This window comes from Electrona antarctica (assembly GCF_951216825.1).
Source record: "Electrona antarctica genome assembly, chromosome: 1".
In the NCBI taxonomy this organism is placed as follows: domain Eukaryota; kingdom Metazoa; phylum Chordata; class Actinopteri; order Myctophiformes; family Myctophidae; genus Electrona; species Electrona antarctica.
The window spans coordinates 43,967,956-43,995,574 of NC_136806.1; the positions used below are offsets into that span (position 1 = coordinate 43,967,956).

At 44.5% G+C, this 27,619-nt stretch overlaps 2 protein-coding genes across 2 annotated transcripts in view; both read right to left on the minus strand.

Moving 5' to 3' along the window:
• Positions 1-297: 297 nt before the first annotated feature.
• On the minus strand, positions 298-4,101 carry rnasel3 (ribonuclease like 3; the record flags this gene model as incomplete). Its single annotated transcript, XM_079497152.1, has 2 exons — positions 298-311; positions 3,708-4,101. 2 exons carry the CDS (start codon positions 4,099-4,101, stop codon positions 298-300), a joined length of 408 nt encoding a protein of 135 aa, XP_079353278.1.
• Positions 4,102-5,745: 1,644 nt separating this feature from the next.
• slit3 (slit homolog 3) overlaps positions 5,746-27,619 on the minus strand; it is an 88,458-nt gene continuing 66,584 nt past the window's right edge. The window contains exons 27-32 of the mRNA XM_079504791.1: positions 25,992-26,122; positions 13,699-13,853; positions 11,958-12,130; positions 10,052-10,209; positions 9,372-9,577; positions 5,746-8,568 (exon numbers count right to left, since the gene is read on the minus strand). Of these exons, the coding sequence (XP_079360917.1) occupies positions 8,303-8,568; positions 9,372-9,577; positions 10,052-10,209; positions 11,958-12,130; positions 13,699-13,853; positions 25,992-26,122 (1,089 nt within the window). The 3' untranslated portion in view covers positions 5,746-8,302. The remainder of the gene's footprint in view (positions 8,569-9,371; positions 9,578-10,051; positions 10,210-11,957; positions 12,131-13,698; positions 13,854-25,991; positions 26,123-27,619) is intronic.

The window sequence follows — 27,619 nt, forward strand, 5'->3', positions numbered from 1 at the left end:
AGTGAAGCAATGCGTGCCAAGTTGGCAAGTTTTGTTTATAATTATATACAACTCGCGCTGTTTGCTTGAAGTCCCGCCTGTCAAAATTAACTGCTCTACAAGCTCATCGCAGCTGTTGTATATAATTTAAAGCTTGGGAATCCTCTGTGCAGGCTATGATGACGTATTTCGATATTTCCTGTTGCCTTATATGGTGTGGAATGGGCGTGGATGTTCCATCTAACCAGGCGACACCAGGCGAATCGCTTGGGAAAAATGCGGAAAGGATACACTCGGAGATCCACACAAATTAAGTGATTACACCAGCTTCCCTGAATAACACGGGAGCTAAGCGTAGGTTGAGAGGACGGATTGATACGATATCTATACGCATCTGTTTACGCATCATTTACACTGTGGTGTATTTCTCCTTTGTGAATGAGGACCAGAGTCTGTAGAGTAGAGCAGGGAGATGACATTTACCCCCTGAGCAAGCATTTGCTGACAGTGATGAGGAGAAAGTCCCAAAGAGAAAGAGAGAGAGAATGTAGAACACAATGTGTTAACTAGAAGGCTTCAACCGCTCCGTTAGTAGACACGTATGTAGAACACAATGTGTTAACTAGAAGGCTTCAACCTCTACGTTAGTAGACACGTACGTGTATAAGTGATCATTAGAGCTTATAATGCACTGATGGATAAAGGTTTTGACAGGGACACACTGGTTGGTTAATGGCTACAGCCTACAGGCCCCTCTACCTTTACACTGGTTGGTTAATGGCTACAGCCTACAGGCCCCTCTACCTTTGACAGGGACACACTGGTTGGTTAATGGCTACAGCCCCCTCTACCTTTGACAGGGACACACTGGTTGGTTAATGGCTACAGCCTACAGGCCCCTCTACCTTTGTGTTACTGGTTGGTTAATGGCTACAGCCTACAGGCCCCTCTACCTTTGACAGGGACACACTGGTTGGTTAATGGCTACAGCCTACAGGCCCCTCTACCTTTGTGTTACTGGTTGGTTAATGGCTACAGCCTACAGGCCCCTCTACCTTTGACAGGGACACACTGGTTGGTTAATGGCTACAGCCTACAGGCCCCTCTACCTTTGACAGGGACACACTGGTTGGTTAATGGCTACAGCCTACAGGCCCCTCTACCTTTGACAGGGACACACTGGTTGGTTAATGGCTACAGCCTACAGGCCCCTCTACCTTTGACAGGGACACACTGGTTGGTTAATGGCTACAGCCTACAGGCCCCTCTACCTTTGACAGGGACACACTGGTTGGTTAATGGCTACAGCCTACAGGCCCCTCTACCTTTGGCAGGGACACACTGGTTGGTTAATGGCTACAGCCTACAGGCCCCTCTACCTTTGACAGGGACACACTGGTTGGTTAATGGCTACAGCCTACAGGCCCCTCTACCTTTGGCAGGGACACACTGGTTGGTTAATGGCTACAGCCTACAGGCCCCTCTACCTTTGACAGGGACACACTGGTTGGTTAATGGCTACAGCCTACAGGCCCCTCTACCTTTGACAGGGACACACTGGTTGGTTAATGGCTACAGCCTACAGGCCCCTCTACCTTTGACAGGGACACACTGGTTGGTTAATGGCTACAGCCTACAGGCCCCTCTACCTTTGACAGGGACACACTGGTTGGTTAATGGCTACAGCCTACAGGCCCCTCTACCTTTGACAGGGACACACTGGTTGGTTAATGGCTACAGCCTACAGGCCCCTCTACCTTTGACAGGGACACACTGGTTGGTTAATGGCTACAGCCTACAGGCCCCTCTACCTTTGACAGGGACACACTGGTTGGTTAATGGCTACAGCCTACAGGCCCCTCTACCTTTGACAGGGACACACTGGTTGGTTAATGGCTACAGCCTACAGGCCCCTCTACCTTTGACAGGGACACACTGGTTGGTTAATGGCTACAGCCTACAGGCCCCTCTACCTTTGACAGGGACACACTGGTTGGTTAATGGCTACAGCCTACAGGCCCCTCTACCTTTGACAGGGACACACTGGTTGGTTAATGGCTACAGCCTACAGGCCCCTCTACCTTTGACAGGGACACACTGGTTGGTTAATGGCTACAGCCTACAGGCCCCTCTACCTTTGACAGGGACACACTGGTTGGTTAATGGCTACAGCCTACAGGCCCCTCTACCTTTGGACACACTGGTTGGTTAATGGCTACAGCCTACAGGCCCCTCTACCTTTGGACACACTGGTTGGTTAATGGCTACAGCCTACAGGCCCCTCTACCTTTGACAGGGACACACTGGTTGGTTAATGGCTACAGCCTACAGGCCCAGGGACACACTGGTTGGTTAATGGCTACAGCCTACAGGCCCCTCTACCTTTGTGTTACTGCCATCTTGTGGTTTCAATGTTTCTCATGATGCAGCTTGGTAGGAATCCAAATCATCAAGTATTATTGTCAAATATCCAACAAGCACATTGGACTATCAGTTATGACGTTTTGAACACATTTTATTTGCAATCAAATCCCATTAAGGACAGGTTTCCACTGTGATTTCCAATTGATAGCTGTTTATCGTGCTTGGTTCAGTGGATACATCAGTAACTTGTAAAAGATCTAACTAAATAAGCATGTTTGTTCTGGCGGCTGGCCACCTGGGTGGTACTTTTCATCATCACTTTTCATCATCACTTTTCATTTCTATTCCCATCAATTTCAGTGTGAATAAGATATTCCTGGCAGTGGATAAAAATAAAATATAAAGCATCACTGAAATCAACATACTGTATACCACAAATATATGCTATAATTACAACTAAATACAAGATGGAATTTTGTATTGATTTGAAAATCGTATTCTAATTCTCAGCTATGGGATTTGTGTAAAGGCTATTCATTTTAGCCCAGATGATGTTGTTGTTGGACAGAAACTTTGTATTTCCATAAATTTACAAATTTCTCCCAATACATTAATGCACTACATACTGTTGTTCGAAAGTGCACAAGTAGAGAAAATAGATGATCTACACAAGCTCACAGCATGTCACAATGTAATGTTTTCAGCTTGTAGATCATAGTAAGTGACAAGGACTTAATCTTCCATATAGTCTTTCATTTGTTATTCATCATGATAGGTACAACTCCTCCCTAATGACCCAGGAATGTGAGACAGCTTACCGATTGCTCTTAGCAATCATCAGAATGTGATCGGTTGTATGACTAGCCCATGCTCTATATATGTGACATTGTGACTTGAGATGTTTTGCCACATAACCTGAAGAGTCCTATATGATAAAAAAAATTCGGCACTTTGGCTATTTGACATATTAGATTATTCTACCGTGGATCGGCACCACTAGAAGGACTGTTGGTGCATTGGAGAGACAGACGACAATGAAAGATAGTTTGTGTGTGAATAATGCACATATTGTACTCTAAACTTACTGTAGTTTTATAGTTTTAAGTATTCAAACTGAACTTTGTATGACAGGGTGGTTGGCGTATGACGGATGGAGGATGGTGCACTGCTGATTAAAAATAAATAAAAACAGTGCACACTTTTGATAACACACTATGGGGCACCGTTTCCTCATAAAATTAAGAGCACAAATGTACATCAGTAATTTTTATTTCATTCAAGAGGCTGGCAGCTTGATTTACACAGCAGTCAATTTTTCAATTCTAAAATGTCTGTTCCAAAGTGCACAGGCCAGCCTTCCCTACATGCTATGGCGATCCTATTAGCATACTTGACTCTGGCTGTGTACCGACATGGCTTACGGCCCGGGTTCCTCATATCATCATGCACACAAACCACAATGTCAAACGGGTGGATGCTCTTGGTCAGACCGCGACCGTATGGCTCTCCAGCAAGCTTGCAGATGTTGTTGATGACATTCTGGTGAGCGCGGATGAAGGTGTTGTACGGCTTGCACTCGTCATTGTCCGTGTAGATGTACCTGTCCCGTATCACATTGTTACAGGAGGTTTGTCTCATGCCAGGGAAGACGTGCTGATTTCGGAATTTGGCGTAGGCATCACGCACTGAGGCTGGTACCTGAGAGTGCACTGTGGCGCTGAGTAGTGCCAGGAGCAGGCACAGAAAGTAAGCCCTCATGGTTCCCTATATGGTCAGTGTTGGACAGCAACAAAGTACATTTACTTGAATTATTATTTATGACTTTACTTCACATTTCAAGACATTCCACTACATTTCTAGGAAGAGACCCTGTAACCCAAAACTACAAAAATAGTACACTAACCACTTAAGCACTATTTCAGAAATAGTTGAAATCGCTGATTGATTGAATAATTTAATTGGCAGATGTAAACCGTACAGAGTACAGCAGAGAGTCTAAAAGGATATCACCGGAGAATTCAGGTCATGGGGTATTCAATTCATAATGTGAGCTGGTACTGTAGATCTGCTATTTTCACATTTTTTTTATTTCTTTGAAAAATGTTTTTTGAATGTCAATTCAAGATGTCAAAACACAACATGATGTGTAGCCTAGCTAAGAGCTAAACTACATATTTTATGAAGACTATCTGACATCGTGATTAAAAACAAACACAAAATAACAAAACAGCAAATGCAGAGTAGTTAACTATGTTGCTGTTATTACTGCAACATACTTACCAACTCTGAATTAGCTTTTTTACAATTGAGCAATTTCTTATGTTGGCAATTTAATGAATTTATACACATAAATACGATGGATAAAGACAGTATTTACCTGTGTCGTGTAGTGCTGATCAGTGAAATGCAACAGTGAATTCACGTTATATGGGGTTGGGGTTTAACTTCGGTTCCTTGACCTACATGTACATTGGCACAACTATGTGCGTTTCTTGGAACTGACATTGCAAACTTTGTTGAGAGTCAAAGTTGAACGTACTAGTTTCAGTTGGCCTGACTTGATACTGCTGATCAAACCAAGCTGGCTATGCCCTTTGCTTATCGGAGGGTTGTTGTTACTGGCATGATGGTAATGCTCTTACCGTCTGTTACGTCATACGACCATGTATAAATTATGGAAAACATGACCTCTGAAGCATGATTTATGCTTGTAGATCTGGAATTTTTCGCTTGCGGCACAATGGCATGGTGGACCTGACCATAAACCAAGCCTAGGAGGAAGGGGCTACTCCAGGGGCATGTACTGTAGGTCTTTCCCCACTACTAATGCAACGAAAAAAGGAAATAATTATCCAATTTCATGACATACTGTATGACATTTGGAGGGATTGTTTTAAAAATGAACTCGGAAGAAGCCAACTTGTTGCCGAAACGTTGGAAAAATAAAAACTTTTATGGCATTGTGACTACGAGCTGTGCGGCCTCTTTCCTCTCTCAGTCAAAGTTTTATCTCCTGCGGTCAGCACCTCCCCACTACTGGTGTGCGCTCCTACCTTTTTGTTTGTTAAAAATGAACTAAACCATTTGTCTTTGCTGCTCAGTAATCTCCCACTTTATATTGAGGTAAATCATGAATCTTCTTCTGTTCCTTTCGGCTTTTCCCTTCAGGGGTCGCCACAGCGAATCTTCTGCCTCCAACTCCTCTGCCTCCTCTTCTCTCACACCAACTAACTTTATGTCCTCTTTCACTACATCCATTTAATTATGATCTATGGCATAATTTGAAGAATATCTTTGACTCATTAAATTCAATTGTATACATAAATACATTGATTAATTAATTCAATCGAATTAATGCATTTAAGAGCTGTGTTCAGAAGTAAGCAAGACCAGTGAGCACACTTTAGTTTCAATGGTAGTTTAATTTCAACATTCAACATTATGTATCCATGATCACATATTCACGTTATTTTCACCTATGGCCATGGAGAATGCGAAAACTGTATATATTTCAGACTTATTATTATCATGGGTTTATGAATAAGGCATCCATCTCATACAGGGATGTTGTACGGTGTTTTTCTGTTCACACAGGAATTCAATACCAGTAAAGAGTGATCTATTGGGGAGGAAGAAATAGCAGACGAAAAAAATAAAGAAATAAAATAAGTTTAGGATTGTGATGAAGATTTTATGGAAGAAAAGATGGAAGGAAGTAAGGACCAAAATAGGGAATGGAGGAAAAATAAGATGGGGGAGGTAGAAGAGATAGGAAATGAGTGTGGAACGTAGGTTGGATGGAAGCTGGATAGAGGGGGAGGAATTAATCTAGGAAACTGGGGGTGGCAATAGTGGATATAGGTGAAACTGGCAAACAAGGCAGTATAATACTGATAAGCATGTCAAACCATAAACAACCTGAAGAATGAAGCCGTAAATAAATTCCAAATGAACTGCAAGTGTCACAATGCCTGGCACCCGCACCCAGTAGTAAACAAAGCAACAATGTGTGTTTAAAAAGTGAAACAATACAGTAGATTATTGTATAGTGTTAGATACCTACGGTATGGACAGGGTTGAATGCCATGGCGATTCAGCAACACTTGTACCCCAGGTCATGATAACTTGTTAACAGATTTGAGAAAGTACAGATGTTGCCATTCTACAAGTGCCCTCTCTTTACAGTTGTTTACAATGAATGGTTTGCCACGACTGGCAGTTGGTTGACAGACGCCAGAACTTTGTTCTCGAAGGTACAGCTTGATTTTACAGTATAAAAAGTCAGGACTTGTGTGTTGTGTCTTTGTTCCTAAGGCAGGGTACTGTGTGTATGCTGATACATGCACAATGAAGATCTCCTAAAATTTGATGCGCTGACCACAATTTTAAATGTTATTTGATCTGACTATGGATGCACCACAAAGTAATACTGGTAGAGTGAATCACATACAGGCGAAACATGAATTCTCTTCAACGTTCTGGTTACATTCTACTGTGAAGCCGTATTACCTTCCACATAAACCTTGGCAAACAAACTTCAAACTACTATACACACCAACAGGAGAGATTTTAGTATTAAGTCCAAACATGTTGATTTGAATGGGAATATTCTTCCTGGTGGGCTTGGGAACCTGGCATCACGCTGGCATTATCTTCTAGGAGATCCACCATTTTGGTGGCTTGGTGTCGCTTGTAACCCTTTGTTTTACATCCATACTAGCACAGGCGCTTACTGCCCCCTTAATGCAGCGCAATGTGATCTTGATTCCCAAGACCTAGTACGTTGGGCTCAACAGTGGGTTTACCCTTACCTGCCCTGTTTCAGTTTTTCAGACACGCAAGTGTAAGCAATCAAACATGATCTGTCCAAAATTTGAATCATAGCCCATTGAGCCCAAGTCTGGTGTGTAATAGCAAAAAAAAGAAAAGAAAAAAAAAGAAAATGATAAACAAGCAAAATACAGCAATGTATGCATTGTTTCCTATGGCACAACCTTAGCATGACCTGTCCATTCACCTCTGTGGAAAGAGTCTGTGATTTCTTCTAAGAGAAACGCATGTGAGGATGATGTCCATTAGATTACATGGCAGGTTATCAAGGCACATAGTTCCTTTTTTAGCCTCCAGTTGGGAGGACAAAAAGACTGCCAGCATTTATTATTTTTCCGAAAAGAGAGAGCTTGCAGCACCGCTCCTTCCCGCCTTGGCGGCCATTTTAAATGATAATCCTCCACTCTCAGTGTCCGAAGCCTCCCTCTCATCAACATTCACATACACATCATGCAAATACAGTTAGAAAATATAAAATTCATCGGGTTAGGGTAAATATTTATATAGATTTATACATACATATAAATTCATATACTTTTTTTTAGGAATGTTAATCTATTTTGTTGTGTACTTTTTCTTCTTACAAGGTACAAAATAACTTTTCATATATGACACATTGTATAATCAACACATTTAAACTGAACAAAAGTCATCAGTCCTTTTTTTCATCTTTTAGAAAAATCCCATAATAAAAATAAGTTCTATGCTTTTTTTTCTCCTCACTTATATGTTACAATATATTTTCTCTCTTGTCAAAAACACACACACACACTCGCACACACGCACTAACACACACACACAGTCACAGGTCCCTTTCTCGGCTTTTGTTTGCAGTTTCTCCTGATGGCAAATCGTAGACGGTCAAACCAAATTGTTAAAAAAAAAAAAAAAAAAAGCCACAAAATGTGGACACGTGCAAAAGAATCCCGTAAATGGCGGTGTCATTGACGCGACAAAACAAAAGAATCCCAAAACGGGGTGCCGTGGACATCAGAAAACGGTGGCGGGTGTTGCCGATGAAACCACCCCAGAAAGAAACAAACACAAAATGGCCGCCATCCTCAGTGGTGGTATAGTGTCGTCATGGTTGCTGTTTTGTTCTTTTCCTCGACGGCGTTGGGTGCAGGTGTTACAACGAGGGGCACTTGGCGCAGCCGCACTCCAGCGCCGTCTCCATCTCCTCGGAGTACGAGCTGCCGTCGGTGCAGCGGAAGGCCACCTTCCTTTTGCGGCTCTTGGTGGGGCCGCAGCACGTGCCGGGGCTCGCCCCGGCGGCCGCCGCCTGGCAGGAGCGATGGCAGTCCATGCGCGGGACCTTGCTGGTGGACGTGCACGTCTTCAGCGGATGGTGGCGCTTCAGCTGCTCTCGCATCATCTCGCCCTGGCACGTCACCTCTGAGAGAGGGAGAGGAGGGGAGGAGGCATGAGAACATTGGAGGTAGAGGCACAAGTACTTAATGTATGAACGTAGTCTTCTTCATGTGTACATTTACAGAGATCAGTTTTACACCTTTGCCTCCTATAGAGCGTCACAGTCCCGCCCCTTACCATGGACCAGGAAATGATTCTCCGTTCATTTTCCTCCGTTCATCATGACAACAAACACAATTTTTGGGGCCGAAAAAATTATTAGAAAGAAGAAAAAAACAGCAGGTTACAACACTTTTTTTGTTGTTTTTCTTCTTTGTAATTATTTGTTTGGTCCAAAATATTGTTTGTGTTGTCATGAGTTGTCACGACTCGAGTTGGCTTTGTCCGCGGCGTAACCGTCTTTAAATAAATACTTTAAGAAATGTCTATGGGAATAATGCATTGGGATTCATTTCCTGGTCCATGGTAGGGGGCGGGACTGCGACGCTCTATACACAGTATACTACAGTAGTCCTTTTCGCCTTTCCCCCCTCTATCTATCTATCTATCTATCTCTCTCTCTCTCTCTCTCTCTCTCTCTCTCTCTCTCTCTCTCTCTCTCCCCATCTCCCCCCCTTTCCTCTGCTACCTTATCCCTTTCCCTCCTATTATCCTCCCCACCTATTTCTGTCCCCCCTCTCTCTCTCTACCCCCCCCCCCCCCCCCCCCTCTCTCTCTATCCCCTCTCTCTCTCTCTCTCTCTCTCTCTCTCTCTCTCTCTCTCTCTCTCTCTCTCTCTCTCTCTCTCTCTCTCTCTCTCTCTCTCTCTCTCTCTCTCTGTCACCCACCGGTCTCACAGCTCTGTCCGGTGTAGCCAGGCTGACAGTGACAGAGCGGCTCTCCTGCCTCTGAGACGCGACATTCTCCACGGCCACAGCGGCGCCCCCTGCAGGCGGGGGCCTCCTGCCGTCGGTCACAGTACTGGCCCTGGAAGCCCTCTGCACACTGGCAGCTGTACGACTGGCCCTTAGGCACACACAGGCCATGGGCACACCTGGGGGATGACGAGGGGACAGTCATTAGTGTGTGTGTGTGTGTGTGTGTGTGTGTGTGTGTGTGTGTGTGTGTGTGTGTGTGTGTGTGTGTGTGTGTGTGTGTGTGTGTGTGTGTGTGTGTGTGTGTGTGTGTGTGTGTGTGTGTGTGTGTGTGTGTGTGTGTGTGTGTGTGTGTGTGTGTGTGTGTGTGTGTGTGTGTGTGTGTGTGTGTGTGTGTGTGTGCGCGCGCGCGCGCTTTCCTGAGCCAATAGTTGGATACCCGGGGTCATCATAGGTCAGTAGGACACATTTTGAGTCTCCATCGGTTATTGGCGTAAAAATGTGATATGCGAGTTCAAGGCTTCATGGGGATATTTTAGTGTATCAATAACAGTGTACGTGTCACCGTGCATGTGTGTGGCGTGTACTGTGTACACACATTAGCGTTTGTGTGTAGCGTGTGTGTGTGTGTACTGCATGTATCCCCGTCATACCTGCTGCCCTGACAGGGGCTTGGCATGGTCTTCTGGTCACACAGGGCCCCGGTGTAGCCAGGCGGGCACTCACACGTCACCCCCGTGTCCCCTCCCTGCCGACAGGCTCCCTGAGCACACACGCTGCAGGAGTGGCACCCTGGTAGGATGCCCTCAGCCTGGAGGAGCACACAGTGTGTGGTTTTTTTCAATACAACTTCCATTTAGTTTTAGTCATCTGAAATGTTTTAGTCGACTACATCGCCAAAAATGTATTTTGGCGGGTCGTGGTGGTGCTGAAAATAGCAGATGCGCGACATGCTGTGAGGCTATTTTTCGGAGCGACACCTGCACACAACCAAGCATAAAATGAATTGTCTTTCAGTTCTACTGGATCTTTTCTCCACTAGTCCCTCCCTAACATTTTAGTTTTTATTTGTTGACAATTGTCTTGTTTTAGTCATCATAACCTAGTTTTTATTTCGTTTTTGTCAGTGAAAAAAAGGTAGTCGACAGAACATTTTTTGGTTGTTTTAGGCGACCAAAGTAACAGTGAGCACAAGCCAGCCTATTCTACACATGCCAATCAGTAGTTCTCTCAAATTATGATTTGTGCCAGGGAGGGACCCCCCCAGGCACAAAACAAACAAATAGCAGATGTACAAAAGTATATCTGCTATTTTCGAATAGCCACAGTCATAGCCATGCCTGAGGAAGGTTGCTTCATTAAATAAGACAATATTCATGTACCGAGCAAATACACAGTGTGCGGGTGTACCTTATTGCTTTCAATGAATAGCCACAGTTAAAATATAAAATGACACACGGATGCTTTCCCGCTTTTTATGGGTTAATATTGATTTAAACCTTGTTTGTTACTTTCAATTGTCGGGAAATGGGGAAAAAAGAGCCTGTGTTCCAGTTAGGGTTGCTACCTTCTATGGGGAGAATTTGGCATAAAAACCCCATAACAAAACAAGAACTTTGGACTGGAGATTTGTGGAGGTTTGTGCAAGGTCTGTGTTTTGGATATATGCACAGTGAAAAAAACAAAAAGTCATTAACCCATTTTTTGTGGGGGAAGTGGGTCTTTAAAGACAGCTGGTGCATCTCTATCCAGATGAAATGTGGTGACTGCTGAATATGTAATGCTGTAATCGTTTCAGAGTGAAGAATGGTAACCACTGACAGCTTAATTTGCATACTGTAGGCTGGGTTGTGTCAAAATATTGTTTCTGAGATTATGAGCTGCTGTTGAACTGCTGTTTCATGTTTATACAACACCCGGTGATCAATGGTTATGTGCTTCTGCGTCTCCGCATCACGTTCACTAGTACTTATTTATAATGTAATAATGTCATGAGTGAAATCTGGTGATTTGGTAATTTGCCAATTATTTGGGGGCCCACTTGCAATATCCTCGTGACCCACAGGTTGGGAATCACTGTTCTGTACCATCTCGCTCTTTCTCTATGGTGGAAAGTAACTGAGTACATTTTACTCAAGTACTGTACTTTTACTTTAAGGCACTTTTACTTTACTGAGTATTTCCAATTTCCAACACTTTTACTTCTACTCCACTACATCTCGGATCCAAACATTGTACTTTTACTCCACTACATTTATTTGAAAACATATGTCACTATAGTTACTCAAATGTATACAAATCTTTAGAACATAGCCGATCTACAATGTGGCACATCACGATGCATTGTAAGCTTGTAGATCGGCTATTTAAAAAAAAAAACTATATACATTTGAAAACATGAGTACTTTTACTTTTGGTACTTTAAGTAAGTTTTGACGCCAATACTTTTGTACTTTCACTAAGTAAAAATTGTGAGCACTTTTTCCCACCACTGCTCTTTCTCTCTCTCTTCTCCCCCTGCCTGTGTACGTGCGTGCCGTGGTTCTCTTCTTACTGTACCTTGCCTTGGGCGGGGGCCTGCGGCGAGGCCCCCCGGGAGGCCTGCAGGTCCTGGAGCTCGCCGTTGATGCGCACGTTGTGAATGCAGCCGCTGAAGGCCTGGGCGGGGGAGGAGGGAAGGGAGCGCTCCGGGCTGAGGCGCAGACCTGACGCTGCCACCTGGGACGGCACTCCTGAGAGGAGAGGGAGGGAGAGAGAGAGGACAGTAGTGAAAGTAGGAATGAAATGATGAATACTTAAGGCAGTAGTTCTCAGACCTCTGAGAATTCATATGCATTGACCGCGCCATCTGAAAATGTTTTGTGCCACACTAAGGGTTGCCCATATGGGCAGGTACATAGACACTAAGGGTTTCCCATATGGGCAGGTACATAGACACTAAGGGTTGCCCATATGGGCAGGTACATAGACACTAAGGGTTGCCCATATGGGCAGGTACATAGACACTAAGGGTTGCCCATATGGGCAGGTACATAGACACTAAGGGTTGCCCATATGGGCAGGTACATAGACACTAAGGGTTGCCCATATGGGCAGGTACATAGACACTAAGGGTTGCCCATATGGGCAGGTACATAGACACTAAGGGTTGCCCATATGGGCAGGTACATAGACACTAAGGGTTGCCCATATGGGCAGGTACATAGACACTAAGGGTTGCCCATATGGGCAGGTACATAGACACTAAGGGTTGCCCATATGGGCAGGTACATAGTCGCAGGTAAATAAAACTTTCGGGCAGGTGGAGTTTGTTTTCAGATTGCCCGACCGGGCAAGTGCTTGTTTGAGAGGAGACGCATGAGCCCATGCATAATCATAGCTATGTACAGTAGGTATTTGGCATACAAATTATCACACAGCCCCAGAAAATTCCAATTGAACAGTAATTCAAATATCATTTTATAATGGACAATTTACTAGTAGAACAGAACCTGTACTTACTTGATGGGCAAGTGCCTCTGAGACCTTAGTTTCAACCCCTGCCCCCAGAAGAGAAAATTCTACTTTTTTTTCAAGCAATTTTCCAAATATGATATTTCTCAAAAGATTTCAAAAATAGCAGGTCACAGCGCGGCATGAAGTGACGCTCTTGTCAGCCTGTAGATCTGCTATTTTTGAAAAGCTGATAAAGTGCATGGTTAAAATTACTGTGATGCTGTATTAGGAACCCTGGGGGTCCCCGGACCTTACTTTGAGAACGACTGACTTAAGGTGTACCGAAAATAGCAAATCTACAAGCTCACAACACAACACATCGCAGCTCTTTGTGAGCTTGTTGGGTCTGCTATCTTCGGTGCACCACGCCCACGAAAAAACGTGTGAAACGTGTGAATGTGTGACATCCTTTTTTGTGTGCGGCAGTTGTGCTAAATCCTTCCTCCTACAGGTGTGTGTACACTACAGTATATATACAGTTGGAGGCCATCGATATTGTCCTTTTCTTTTTGTTGAGGTTTGCGTGATCTGCGCAAAACCCCTTTTGGTGTTTTAAACATTATGTTATAATTTAGCTATTGAAAAATAGCAGATCTACAAGCTCATAGCGCGCCACCGAGTGGCGCGCTACGAGCTTGTAGGTCTGCTATTTTTGAAAAATCGTGAAAATATTTATTTCAGAAAACTGGAGGATTTAGAAGGATTTTTTTAAATTTTGAGGTCAGGCCTAAATGGGTCAAATGATAAGGGACAATATCGATGGCCTCCAACTGTATACTGTGCGTGGCTGCGTGCGTGCACGTACCTCCTATGTAGAGCTGCGTGGTGTGATCCACAGAGGGCTGTCGCGGTAGCTTGGACAGACTCTTGGGGGCTCCGTGGTCCACCACCAGACTCAGAGAGTGGTTCTGAATCAGAAGCTCCACCGAGTGGAACATACCGTCGTTCACAGACTCCACACTGCCCACACACACACACACACACATAGAGAAATGGAAGTACACAGGGTTAGCACTGCATTTTCTTTAATACCATTAACATTCTGCATTGTGGAGCAGACTGTAAATCGTCTGACCCAAAGCAAACTCCGAAACTTCTCCCAAGTCCTCGTTTCACTTTTCTCCTTTTGTACCAAGATAAAGCCACAAGCTAGAGTAACTATACTGTAGGATATTTCACACATAGAATTCAGCTCGATGTGCTTTTGTGATGGATACAAATATAAAGACAAGATGGGGGGGGGGGGGGGGGGGCTATAAGATGAGCCCAAATATAAAGACAAGATGGGGGGGACTATAAGATGAGCCCAAATATAAAGACAAGAGGGGGGGGGGGGGCTATAAGATGAGCCCAAATATAAAGACAAGATGGGGGGGGGGGGGCTATAAGATGAGCCCAAATATAAAGACAAGAGGGGGGGGGGGGGGCTATAAGATGAGCCCAAATATAAAGACAAGATGGGGGGGGGGGCTATAAGATGAGCCCAAATATAAAGACAAGAGGGGGGGGGGGGGGGCTATAAGATGAGCCCAAATATAAAGACAAGAGGGGGGGGGGGGGGGGCTATAAGATGAGCCCAAATATAAAGACAAGATGGGGGGGGGGGGCTATAAGATGAGCCCAAATATAAAGACAAGATGGGGGGGGGGGGGGCTATAAGATGAGACTTATAAAAGATAATATTGAATATATATCACCGTGTTTGTTACCATTATGTGATGATGTCTTCACAGTAGGCTAATCAATACTGCATATACTCCACAACAGACAGGGTTTAAAAAAACAGTCACACTTCTGTGAGGGGAGGGCCGCGTTTGTTTGCTTTTGTATTTCACGGGGGGGCGTGCTTAATGCAAAGTCCATAGACCTGGCTGCCACATGACGTCATCATGCCTGAAAGCCAGACGTTGCCCTCAAAACCCTCAGCTGGAGGATGGGGGCAGTGGGGCACTGTTACAGTAAGTGATGTTTCCAAGGAAATAATGTTTAATCTGAAAAGGGATGACCTTTTCGACCATGCCTGACCCTGAGAGGTGTGTGTGTGTGTGTGTGTGTGTGTGTGTGTGTGTGTGTGTGTGTGTGTGTGTGTGTGTGTGTGTGTGTGTGTGTGTGTGTGTGTGTGTGTGTGTGTGTGTGTGTGTGTGTGTGTGTGTGTGTGTGTGTGTGTGTGTGTGTGTGTGTGTGTGTGTGTGTGTGTGTGTGTGTGTGTGTGTGTGTGTGTGTGTGTGTGTGTGGTTTTTGCTGGAGAAGAGACAGACAGCTGTAGAGACAGTGGTTTGGCATGGCCAAGAGAGATAGACAAGAGGGAAAGAGAGAGAGACAGTGGGGTAGTAAAGTTGACTGTGCCTCCGTTCACCCCATGGTCCTTATACTCTTCCCGGCGAAAACAAGCGAAACGTAAGGAAAACACTAAAGGACCCGTTGGTGGTCTCCCCTAGACCTCAGAGCTAAACACCAGGACAAAGCTTTCCCTGTGTCCCTGGCCTCTTATTGGCTAACGAGCTAAGGAGCCCGGAGGCCTGCTTTGATTGACAACTGTTTATAGTACATTTGTTTTTATTTTTTTTAGGTTACAAGTGATGTTATGCTAACAGCCAATTGAAATGTTGGCTGTGAGTTCTGGAGGCGGGCCATCGTCTGTGATATAGAAAATGCTGAGCGGGCAAAAAGGAAGAGCAGTGTAAACGGTAGTAACAGGGATGTTGTCTATTGGGTTTGTGTGGGACACACTGACACAGCACAGATCCCCCCTAGGGCCTAGGGCCTAGGTCACTCCCTCTATTGGGCTACAGGACAGATCCCCTAGGTCACTCCCTCTATTGGGCTACAGGACAGATCCCCTAGGTCACTCACTCTACAGCACAGATCCCCTAGGTCACTCACTCTATTGGGTGCGTGTGGGACACAGCACGATCCCCTAGGTCACTCACTCTATTGGGTGCGTGTGGAACACAGCACAGATCCCCTAGGTCACTCACTCTATTGGGTGTGTGTGGGACACAGCACAGATCCCCTAGGTCACTCACTCTATTGGGTGCGTGTGGGACACAGCACATATCCCCTAGGTCACTCACTCCCTCTCCAGACCCTGCAATAAGTGCTTATTCATTTTTCATAATTTATCATACTTTATTACATGGCTCGGCTATGTAAACAAACAGTGTCATTTACAGCTAAACTTTGCTCTGCAAACAGCAGAGGGTGCTGTTTTTCTTTTTTTGCCGATGGATTCCCAGATTGGAATCGTCCTGATTCAGTAACCGTTTGAAACAGGTCACCAGCTCAGTTGCCTTGTGGTTAGAGTAACCGCCCTGAGACTGGGAGGATTCTAAAAAATGGGACCGAGTGCCTCTATGCTTGGCACTCAGCATCAAGGGTTGGACTGGGGTACGTCCCTGTGACATACTAGCGTCATGTCCAGGGGGTGTACTTGTACATCATGTAGAGGGGGTGGACTTGTACATCATGTAGAGGGGGTGGACTTGTACATCATGTCCAGGGGGTGTACTTGTACATCATGTAGAGGGGGTGGACTTGTACATCATGTCCAGGGGGTGTACTTGTACATCATGTAGAGGGGGTGGACTTGTACATCAAGCTGCCTCACACTACCGAAACGGGAGATAGGCTCCTGCCCTATGGGCCTCATGGCTCGGCAAGTCTTACTTTGAAGCAGGCCTGTTATTATAATCATCCCAATGATCCTGTGACGCTACTCTGCAGTGCTAACATCCTCTGATTTTCACATTATTATTCCCACTTTGGCTGCTTCCTCTCCCCTCCTCCTCCTCGTTTGTTGAGTTGACGGGTGATTGGTCAAGACAGTTTGGCTTGAGGAAGTGTTACATTGTGTTACATTGAGGAAGTGTTACATTGTGTTCTACGCTTCTCTTTCCTCTGCTCTCTCCCTCCTTTCTTTCCCCACCTCAACGCCTGCTCTTTTCCTCCCTCTCGTACGTTCCAGTTCCACGCTGCATTATCCAGTTGTCAAGTTAACCCATTCAGGCCTGACGTCGAAATTTAAAAAAAAAAAGTTTTCTAAATCATGACAATTTACGGAAAGATTTGAGGCACATTTTAACGATTTTTCAAAAATAGCAGACCTACAAGTTCATAGCGCGCCACTCGGTGGCGCGCTATGAGCTTGTAGATCTGCTATTTTTCAATAGCTAAATTATAACAATGTTTAAAACACCAAAAGGGGTTTTAGTTAATGTGGTTAAACGCTAACGTGACATGGATGCGTTCCAGGTCTCAATGGATTAAGAGAATTGGCGAGTACAGCTGAGCTTGGGCCGAGGGCATCTTGAAATGTGTTTGAGCTGGGAACTGACATGACCCTAATGTACTGAAGATCCCAGTGAACGGATCAAATCTTATCTGATGAGGATCTAAATTCTAAGTGGATTAGTAGCCTGATAAAGAATCTATTTAACCTGAACTGACACATCCTGATGAATATCACAGCTTTTATCATTAGAAAGATATTTAGTTTTGGTAGCAAAGTTCCATACATGATAGTGAATACTAGTACTAGTGATAAGTGAATAGTATGTGGATACCAAGTGAATAACACACGGGCACACACACATGGAGCTACAGTATGACACCGCTATGGTACAAAATCACCACAGGGTGGCAGTATATAACCGGCAGATAGAGTGTGTGTGTGTGTGTGTGTGTGTGTGTGTGTGTGTGTGTGTGTGTGTGTGTGTGTGTGTGTGTGTGTGTGTGTGTGTGTGTGTGTGTGTGTGTGTGTGTGTGTGTGTGTGTGTGTGTGTGTGTGTGTGTGTGTGTGTGTGTGTGTGTGTGTGTGTGTGTGTGTGTGTGTGTGTGTGCTCGTGCTCGTGCGTGTGACCGTGTGTGTGCTAGCGTGTGTGTGTGCGTGATGTTTTCCAATATCGGGCTTCATCAGTGTTTTGACAAGTGGACTTTCTCCAGAACCTTGACTGATATTTTACTGTGGCGTGTGCACTGTGCACGTGCATACCTACAGTATGGTGTGTCTGTGCGAGAGTGAATGTATGTCTCTGTGTCTGAAAGTGTGTGCGCGTGTGTGAGGTTCTTTGAAGTTGGCTGGGTTGGCCCTGTGTATTAGCTAAAAGTGGCCCATTATGGAATTCAATAAAAACAAACACAGAACCGTTGCAGATTTCAACCACTCTGCCCCCTCTCTCTCTCTCTCTCTCTCTCTCTCTCTCTCTCTCTCTCTCTCTCTCTCTCTCTCGTCCTGTTCACCCAAGCCCGCAGGGGAAGTCAATTTCCTGTCAGTCCAAAATCAAATAGTCTGTGCACCCGTAGACACACACACACACACACACACACACACGCATACACACACGTTTCACTCCCAAAAACCTCTCAAATACCTGAAACCACCTATACACCTATTCTATACAACACAAACTCCGAAATCATTAGCGTTCGTTGACTTTATCTGTGAGCGTATAAAAGCTATTCAGGTCAGGAACAACCACATAGATCAGCTTACACTCTTAAATCTAATTGGCCACTGCCTATCCTTTACTTACAAGGTTTCCTAAACCAGAGGTATATATGGTGTGTGTCTGTGAGACAGTGACAGAGTGTGTGTGTGTGTGTGCGTGCGCGCGCGTATGACTGAGTATGCGTGTGTGTTTACCAGTCCAATCTGGTTAAATTGATGTTTACCAGACAAGCCCAATTTCAGCCCTGCATCACCGTGGTTACCTCAATTGGGTGCTGCAGAGCCGGCAGCTGTGCTGCCTGCGAGAGTTGTTTGCCGTTCAAGTTATTGCTCTCTTAACATTTTATTCTTCTATTGCTGCTACTCCACTGGTTTTTCTTCAACCAATCATAATATCATATCTAAAGTGATAAGGCCCCACGACTGATTTCACTCATATGGATTGGTGCAACGTGTTGAGACCTTGTAGATCGGCTATTTCTGGTCATTAGTTATAGTAAGATTAAAAGGGTATTAGAAAAACTAGCAATAGAAATGTAGAAATAGAAGTTTAGAAGCTTCTTCCATAAGCACATATCAATGATCTCTGCCTGTCTGTGGTTTCTTCAACTGGTTGGCCATATGTGGAACAGCAGCAAGGTTTTAGAACGATTCTACCCAAAATATCATCACATTTTTAGTTATGAGGGAAAAAATGCTTTATTCCATAGATGAGGCACTTAAAACACTTATATCATGATGCATATATACCGACATCTAACAATAAATACTAGCCATGACAATGTCCACTGGTTTGAATGCCATATCCCTTTTAGAGTGGTGCTAGCGGCAGCCACTCAGCTATGTGTGTCCCTGGCTGTGTCTGTCTGACCGTCCGAGTACGGAAATGGCGTTTGTTGACCACCATTGTACAATACAGTACAGTACTGCAGCTCGAGTACAGTACAGCACCACTCACTTCAGACTGGTCAGATTTATTTTAACAGTTAAACTATATTCTAAAAAACATTAAGTAATCCTGGTCTCTAAACTGCCTCCCCCTGGCCAGCCGGGGCGCCTGATGGAGGGGAAAGGAACTGGTTGGAATAACGTGTTCCTTTCACGCGCTACGTCCAACCAGGGAAACTCCCCCGTCACGTGTAAAGGAGCAACTTGGACACTCAGGCATGAAGGAAGCATGAGTTCAAGTCCGTTGCTCTCCCCATGTCCCCCATATATGGGGACTAGGTTGGCGGAGGGTGTGTAGAGCCCGGGATCACATAGATAATTGACACATGGGTGAAAAATGGGTTACAAAATCGCGGGATAAAAAAATATTAAAGAACAGTTACACTATATTCTAAGGATTCACACATTCCTTTTAAAAATATCCTTAAGATGAAATGTTTATTCATGCGAGGCACCCTTACACTGAGTTAACTTGGTCACGAAGCAAAGGTTAAGCTAAGCTAGCAACATGTGCTAGCAGTTAGATAGCATCAGCTGCACTGATATTAAAGGGTGACCCAACCCCAAACCTGCGTGGAGCTTGACATCTCTGGTGGTGTCAAGCCAGGGTGGCGAACTGGCCATCTGCTGTAGGCTAGTTTAGGAGCCAGCTGGTGATGTCACCCTATCTATAATACAAGAGATTGATGATGTCACCCTATCGATAATACAACAGATTGGTGATGTCACCCTGTCTATAATACAACAGCGTTTATTTGACAACTTTAGTTACTACTTACGTTGTAGATTTTGATTATTATTAGATTACAAAACGTCTATTAACCACTTCAGCCCTATATACATTATTTGCTATTTGAAAATAGCCGATCTACAAGCTTGTAGATCTAATATTTTCAAAAGATTTTTATACATTTGAAAACGAGAAACAAAATATTCTGCATATGACTGTTTATACTTTTAGTACTTTAAGTACATTTTGAAGCCAATACTTTTGTACGTTTACTCCAGTACGTTTTACTTGTAACAGAGTATTTATATCATGCAGTATTGATACTTTTACTTAGATAAAAAATGGGAAATGGCCGATGCAGTATCCAGAATTGTCACCGCTATCACCTATTTCCTATAGCGTGCGAGCGTGAAGCGAGAATGCGTGACAAATATTGTCCTGCTAAATGCTGTCCGATGTTGCGGTGGGAATATTGAGAGGCGGAGATTGCTGTAGCTCCTAGCCTCCTAGCTGTCTGAATATAAGATCCTTACCAGATTGCTGTAGCTCCTAGCCTCCTACTGTCTGAATATAAGATCCTTGTAGCTCCTAGCCTCCTACTGTCTGAATATAAGATCCTTGTAGCTCCTAGCCTCCTACTGTCTGAATATAAGATCCTTGAAACAGATTGCTGTAGCTCCTAGCCTCCTACTGTCTGAATATAAGATCCTTGAAACAGATTGCTGTAGCTCCTAGCCTCCTACTGTCTGAATATAAGATCCTTGAAACAAACAGATTGCTGTAGCTCCTAGCCTCCTACTGTCTGAATATAAGATCCTTGAAACAGATTGCTGTAGCTCCTAGCCTCCTACTGTCTGAATATAAGATCCTTGAAACAGATTGCTGTAGCTCCTAGCCTCCTACTGTAGCTCCTAGCCTCCTACTGTCTGAATATAAGATCCTTGAAACAAATGTCCCACCAGCTGTGAATCCGTATTGGGCTTGGCTTCAACTACTCTGTCTCCAACTGTGACAACACTGTTGGAGGACGTAAGTCCAGGTGAAACCATTTTTATGAACACCGCTTCATGACAGAATAGTGATAATTTTCTCATTAAATGTACTGGTGGAAGTCACTATTTTGTCTTGAAGGGTACTTGCTGTCAGTCCCCCACAGTGCCTTGGGCCCAGATCCAGCTGCGACCTGAAAATACAATTTCTGTTTGGTTTCCCTACACCAGGTCAGCGAAACATACAGAATAGAAGAATAAAGAGGTGAAAGATTCTTCAAGCTGGTGATCGGTTTAGTCATCGCTGACATCTGCAGCTGGCAGTTGATTGAGAGCATACTGGGAGGAATGCAACGTTTTGGCTTTTTAAGCCCATTGTTTGATTCATATGATGGTTAATGGATTCCAAGCCATTTCCACAACTTCTCTGCATCCCTTTCTTTCTCTCTCTCTCTCTCTCTCTCTCTCTCTCTCTCTCTCTCTCTCTCTCCCTCTCTCATCATAGCTGCTCTCTCCTTTCATCCCTTCTTCTTTTCACTCCATTCCATCCTTCATCTATCTCTTCTAAAATGTAATACAATCTATGAATCGGGCCTTCCCTCCCTCCCTTTAAAGTATGCGTGGAGGGCACAGGTGTGACTGCGTAGTAGTTTTTAAGAACTTAGTTAATGTTAGTTAAGTATTGTTTGAGTATAAATAAAAATGGAGGACTTGAAGGTGTGCTTTTTTGGTGGGAGTCATGTTTGTAGATGTCATGCTCTGAAAAACAAAAAAAGGAATGTAGCAAACACTTTTATGAAAAAAGGAGTTGATAAAAATCCCTTTATCTCCATTTCGTTCTCGCTCTCTTAATGTCTCTACCTCTCCTTCCATTCCCCCTTGCTATCTGATCCACCCATCTCTATCCTCCCTCCTTTATTTTCATCCCATCTTTCCATTCGGCTCTCCGATTCTCCTTCCTTGTGCCCTTCTCTTCTGCATCTGTATATTCCTCATTCCCTCCACTCGCCTGTCTATCCTTCCCCTCCTCTCTGCCTGTTTGACCCGATGGAAGGATTAATGTGGCATTTAATAAAGGGCACCACATTAGTAACACACACACACACACACACACACACACACACACACACACACACACACACACACACACACACACACACACACACACACACACACACACAAACACACACAAACACACACACACGTATAAACACTTTGATCTGTTGCTAATGAGGTTACAGTGAGGGTCTTGTATAGCTCTCATCTCTCTCTCTCTCTCTTTATCCCTTTCTTCACTCACTCTCTCTCCTCCAGCCTCTTCTCTTTCTCTCTGTTTTTCCTCCCCTGCTCTATTTCAGTATCCATCCAGGGTTGACTCCCAAACATCCCAGGTGCTGACCCCGGTCTCTGGGCTTTGGATCTTACAAACCCTGGTGTATTTGTAGGAGCTGGTGTGTGTGTCGATATAGCCAGCCAGCGCCATGTGCCATTAATGCTGCACTTGAGCTTGCAGTGTTTTAAAAGACATGTTGCATAAAGTGTCCAGTATCGTTTGAACACTGCGGTTTCAGTCCGTTTGTGCACGTATTTTACAAATGAGGGTCAGATAAGACCACGCATTGGCAGCAAAACGACAGGCACATGAGAGGGGGATCCATGGGAAGTGTGTGTTCAAGCGAGCCCCAGGCTAGGAGACGGGCCTTCTCTGGTTCCAGTTTGGCAAACGTTAAACATAACACACAGACAGTGTTTACTTAGTACTTAGCGCTGGCTTTATAGGGATGGTTTGGCGCTTGCAATATGTCTCTCACACTTTCTCTCATTTTCTTCTCTCTTTCCCTCTCTCCCCTCTTTCTCCATCTCTCACTTCCTCCTCTCTCTTTGTCTTCCCATTTTGTTCCTCTTTTTCCGTTCCTCCCTTATTACCTCCCTCTTGATTTCCCTACCCTATCTCCCTTCTTCGCTCTCTCAGTCCGTCTCTCTCGATCCCTCTCTTTTCATCTCCCTCAAACCCGATTTCCTCTCTCTTTTATTCTCTCCCCCTCTCTCTCCTCACTTTCTCCCTCTCTCCCTCCACAGCCCCCCCTCTCTCTGTCTGTCAGGCGTGGTCCATGTCAATCTTAACGGAAGCAGACAGGGATAATTCCCTGGCTCAACCTGTGGTTTTACTTTCCTCTCCTTCACTTCCCCTCCTCCCCTCGTCGTCCTCACTTTCTCTCAATCCCCTCCGTCATCCCTCGCTCCTCTCTCTCATCCTCCCTGCCGTTTTCCCGCGTCTGGTGTCTTTTCTTTCAGCTGACTCCATCCATCCATTTTTTACCCCGTGCTGTTTTGTTTCACAGGCTAAAAAGTAAAAAGAAAAAATCAAATTGACCCATTCATGGTTTCATTCTTCACTCTCTGTGGGTCTGTTTGTCTGTCTGTTGGTTGGGCTGTTTATAGATCTGTATGTTGGTTGATCTGTTTGTCTGTCCATTTTCTCCTTTTCTAACCTTTTCAACCCATTCTCTTGGCCTCCCTGTGTATTGTGGTTCATCACATCTTTTCCATTGCTCCACTCTTCCATCTCGGCTCCCTCCTCTTGTCCTCCGCATGGCTCTCTTCATTTTCACCCAGTGTCAGTGCTTCTGGGTGCCAGCTCACATTCCACTTAAGGTCATACTAGTTTTCTCTTTTGTTTTAGGTTTTCTTTTAAACGCCACAGTATACTCTACTGCAGGGGTTCTCAACCCGTGGGTCGCGACCCCCCCAGGGGGTCGCCAAAATATTTTTTTTTGCTATTGAATGGCTGAGTATTGACATAGTACACATAGTGGATGCATAAACTTTCCTTAATGATTATATCTGGTTTCAGTATTTATTTATGATGTATTTTCTCTATTATTAAGGTTATTGTAAAGGTCAATTGTTATTGTGGGAGGGGGGGCGGGGCGGGGGTCCAAAGCATTCCCGGGGGTCCCCAGAGAACCCCTGCTCTACTGTGTACGCCTGCCTCGGATTGTGATATCTGCGTCTGTGCAACAACTACACGAAACATACATGTATTACCATGAAAACACAATATACTGCACAAAATCTGTAGAACAAAACTAAAAAAGGAAATTAAATATGAAATGTGTGTGTTTGCCAGCTACAGTATAGGCAACCCCAGATGTAACCATCTGATCCTATCCTATTCATGTTACTGTAGACGGGATATTTCATACATGTGCCAACTGAAAACAGACAATACATACACAGTATATTGAGTTAAATTCTGTCTAGATCTGACTGTGTATTTCTTACATACATTTTACATTTTACATACATTTTACAGTTAAACAAATTCATGATTGAGATGTTGTTTTGTCTGCCCCCACTCAGGACTGCATGTAATTTAGTGGTTTCCTAACCTAGTTAGTTTAGACTACTAAACTCTTAAGAGGAAACATACTAGTTAGTTTAGACTACTAAACTCTTAAGAGGAAACATACTAACAGTTAGTATGTTTCATCTTAAGAGTTTAGTAGTCTAAACTAACTAGGTTAAACCTAGTTAGTTTATACTACTAAACTCTTAAGAGGAAACATATAGCACAAACGTCTTCCGTAACTGTTTGGCCATGGTGACATGGATTCCTGCCCTGTGACTCATCCTTGTGCCTGCCGTATCATTCTTGTCTCAGCTCATGGTTATCTTATTGGTTATCAGAATTCTATTCTCATGCTGCCCTTCTCCTGCTCATCTATGCACGCACGCACGCACGCACGCACGCACGCACGCACGCACGCACGCACGCACGCACGCACGCACGCACGCACGCACGCACTCACGCACTCACGCACTCACGCACACACAGAGTACACAGAGTACACAGTGTGTAGATACCCTTCCCCTCCCTTGCCCACCAGAGACAAAAGGAGAGAGCCAAGCCAAATCCACACAGCTTGACGTCAGTATGCAAGGAGAACCGCAAAGGGAGAGAGAAGTGAAAACGATAGCGTTGTCCCTTATTCCCCCCTCTATTTTCCTTTTCTTTTTCCATCCCTCTTCCTGATTCTCTTGCTGCCCACTGTGAGTCTTTCTCTGTCTCTCTCTTTCTTTCTTTCTTTCTCTCTTTCTTTCTTTCTTTCTTTCTTTCTTTCTTTCTTTCTTTCTTTCTTTCTCGTAACTGATCATCTCTCCCATTCTCTCCGTCTCTGCCTCCCTGTATTCACGAATCCCCACATTCCTTCATTTAAGTTGTGACGTGGGCGCATCTTGCATGCTGGATTTCCCTTGGGATGAAGTGGCCTGGGTTCATGTTCTACGGTATCTGTCTCTGTCTCTCTCTGTCTCTCTCTCTCTCTCTCTCTCTCTCTCTCTCTCTCTCTATCCTGTATTGCATTTAACATACTGTATAGCTAATGGACTGAAACACAATAATGTGTATCCCTTACAGTAGACAAAAAAGTTGAAGACTCAAAAAATGGTTACTTGATCACACACTGGTTTAGCGGCTGTATGCTATTACACCATTATGGAAATGTGATCTTAAACGTAGGACAGTACTGAAAGACATGCAACATTGCCATACAACATTTCATAAACATTTGAATAGAAGTATCAACCATGAAAACGCCACAGAAACCTAGTGCTTAGACTTTGGACTATGCGTTCCTATTGAAGCTGTGTAGATTATTATTATGTTAGCATCCTGGGGCTGAAGCAGGACTATTATCTGACTTTTGTGAAGGTGAGCCTTTCATGTTTAGTGACTGTTGATTGAATGCAATGCTATTTTGTGTATTCTGCATGTCTTTAAACCACGTTGCACCACAGAAATATACAGTATAGTTATACTGTAATTTAGTAAAATTGTGTGTGTGTGTGTGTGTGTGTGTGTGTGTGTGTGTGTGTGTGTGTGTGTGTGTGTGTGTGTGTGTGTGTGTGTGTGTGTGTGTGTGTGTGTGTGTGTGTGTGTGTGTGTGTGTGTGTGTGTGTGTGTGTGTGTGTGTGTGGCCTACCTGTAGACGGTGGTGGGTGGGTAGCTGCCGATGTCATAGATGAGTCGTATGTGGCCCTGGTACAGCTCTAGTGCAAGGGGGTCGTGGTCCTCCTTGTACAACAAAACACCGTTGTCTTTCTCTGTTGCCACCTTGATGTACACACACACACACACACACACACACACACACACACACAGAGACACAGATGAACTAGTGAATAACAATTGTGAGCTCTTACCTAGCATCTCAGTGGTGATTTGTGTTTTGATTGATTGAATACTTTATTAACAGTTTGCAAAAAAGGTATGGTGGCACAGATGTATATAAATAATGCTAAATGGATAACCCAAATAAGCCCATCTCCATTGAGGTCCTGTGTATTAAATGTGAGACATTTAAAGACAAAACAATAATACAATAATTCACAAAACATCATATAAAGTCATCATTGTAGTAGTAGTAATACAAAAATACAAATATGTACAGTAACCTGGTGACAAGCTTAGTCTTTTTACAGGGTCCTGTTACAGCCAGGTGGTCCTAGCGTTTTGACAGAGAGATGGAGGGTGAGATGACTGTCCTCTTTACTGTGATTATCCATACACCAGCAAGCCAACATAAACCCCTATTATCACAGTAAAGAAACAATCTCACCTTCACTCCCTACAGAGCAGTGTTGCCATGTCCGCTTATTGTAAGACTTGTGAGTCTTGCCCAGATACACTTTGACACAGACATAGACCGGGGCGAGCTGAGGGCCGACGTGGCTATATTCCAATTCCGAGCCTGGCCTCTCTACCCACTCAGCTACAGCCAACAGCATGTCTTTCTGTGTTTTACAGGAATTTAAAGCACAGTTGGAAGGCATCTTTGACTAATCAGCTCTCTTGGCTGAGTCCAGCGGCCGTGTCACACAGGGAAGAAAATAAATGGGGGTGGTGGTGGGGCGTGGGACAGCACAGCTGGAACTAGAATACAGAAAGCTGGAAACGAAAATCAACCATTAGTGTCCTTAAATGAGGTCACTTATGCCGCACTTGCTTCTCTCGCTTCCCTCCCACGCACACACACACGCGCGCACACAAATGTGTGCACGGTGCACACACTTAACATGTCACACTTGTTGGCGTGCTCCGCTCTGCGCTAACTAACTAGCAGAGTGGAAATGGGGCCAAGGGGCACTTAACACTCCGGCTTCAATGGAGCATGGCCAACTCAACACCTGCTAACAAGCTGCTGGAGAGACGGAGAGGACGTGTGTGTGTGTGTGTGTGTGTGTGTGTGTGTGTGTGTGTGTGTGTGTGTGTGTGTGTGTGTGTGTGTGTGTGTGTGTGTGTGTGTGTGTGTGTGTGTGTGTGTGTGTGTGTGTGTGTGTGTGTGTGTGTGTGTGTGTGTGTGTGTGTGTGTGTGTGTGTGTGTGTGTGTGTGTGTGTGTGATTTATGGAGTGCTTCTCTCTCGTGAGTCAAAGGCTCTCAGACGACTTTCAACAGTCTTGGCACTGACATTGAAAGCTCCTAGTAAGAACGCGCGTGCACGCACACGTGCCAAAACAGGTGTTGGAGGTCAATTAGACCCCTCCTCTTTAATATATTGTGTGTGTGTGTGTGTGTGTGTGTGTGTGTGTGTGTGTGTGTGTGTGTGTGTG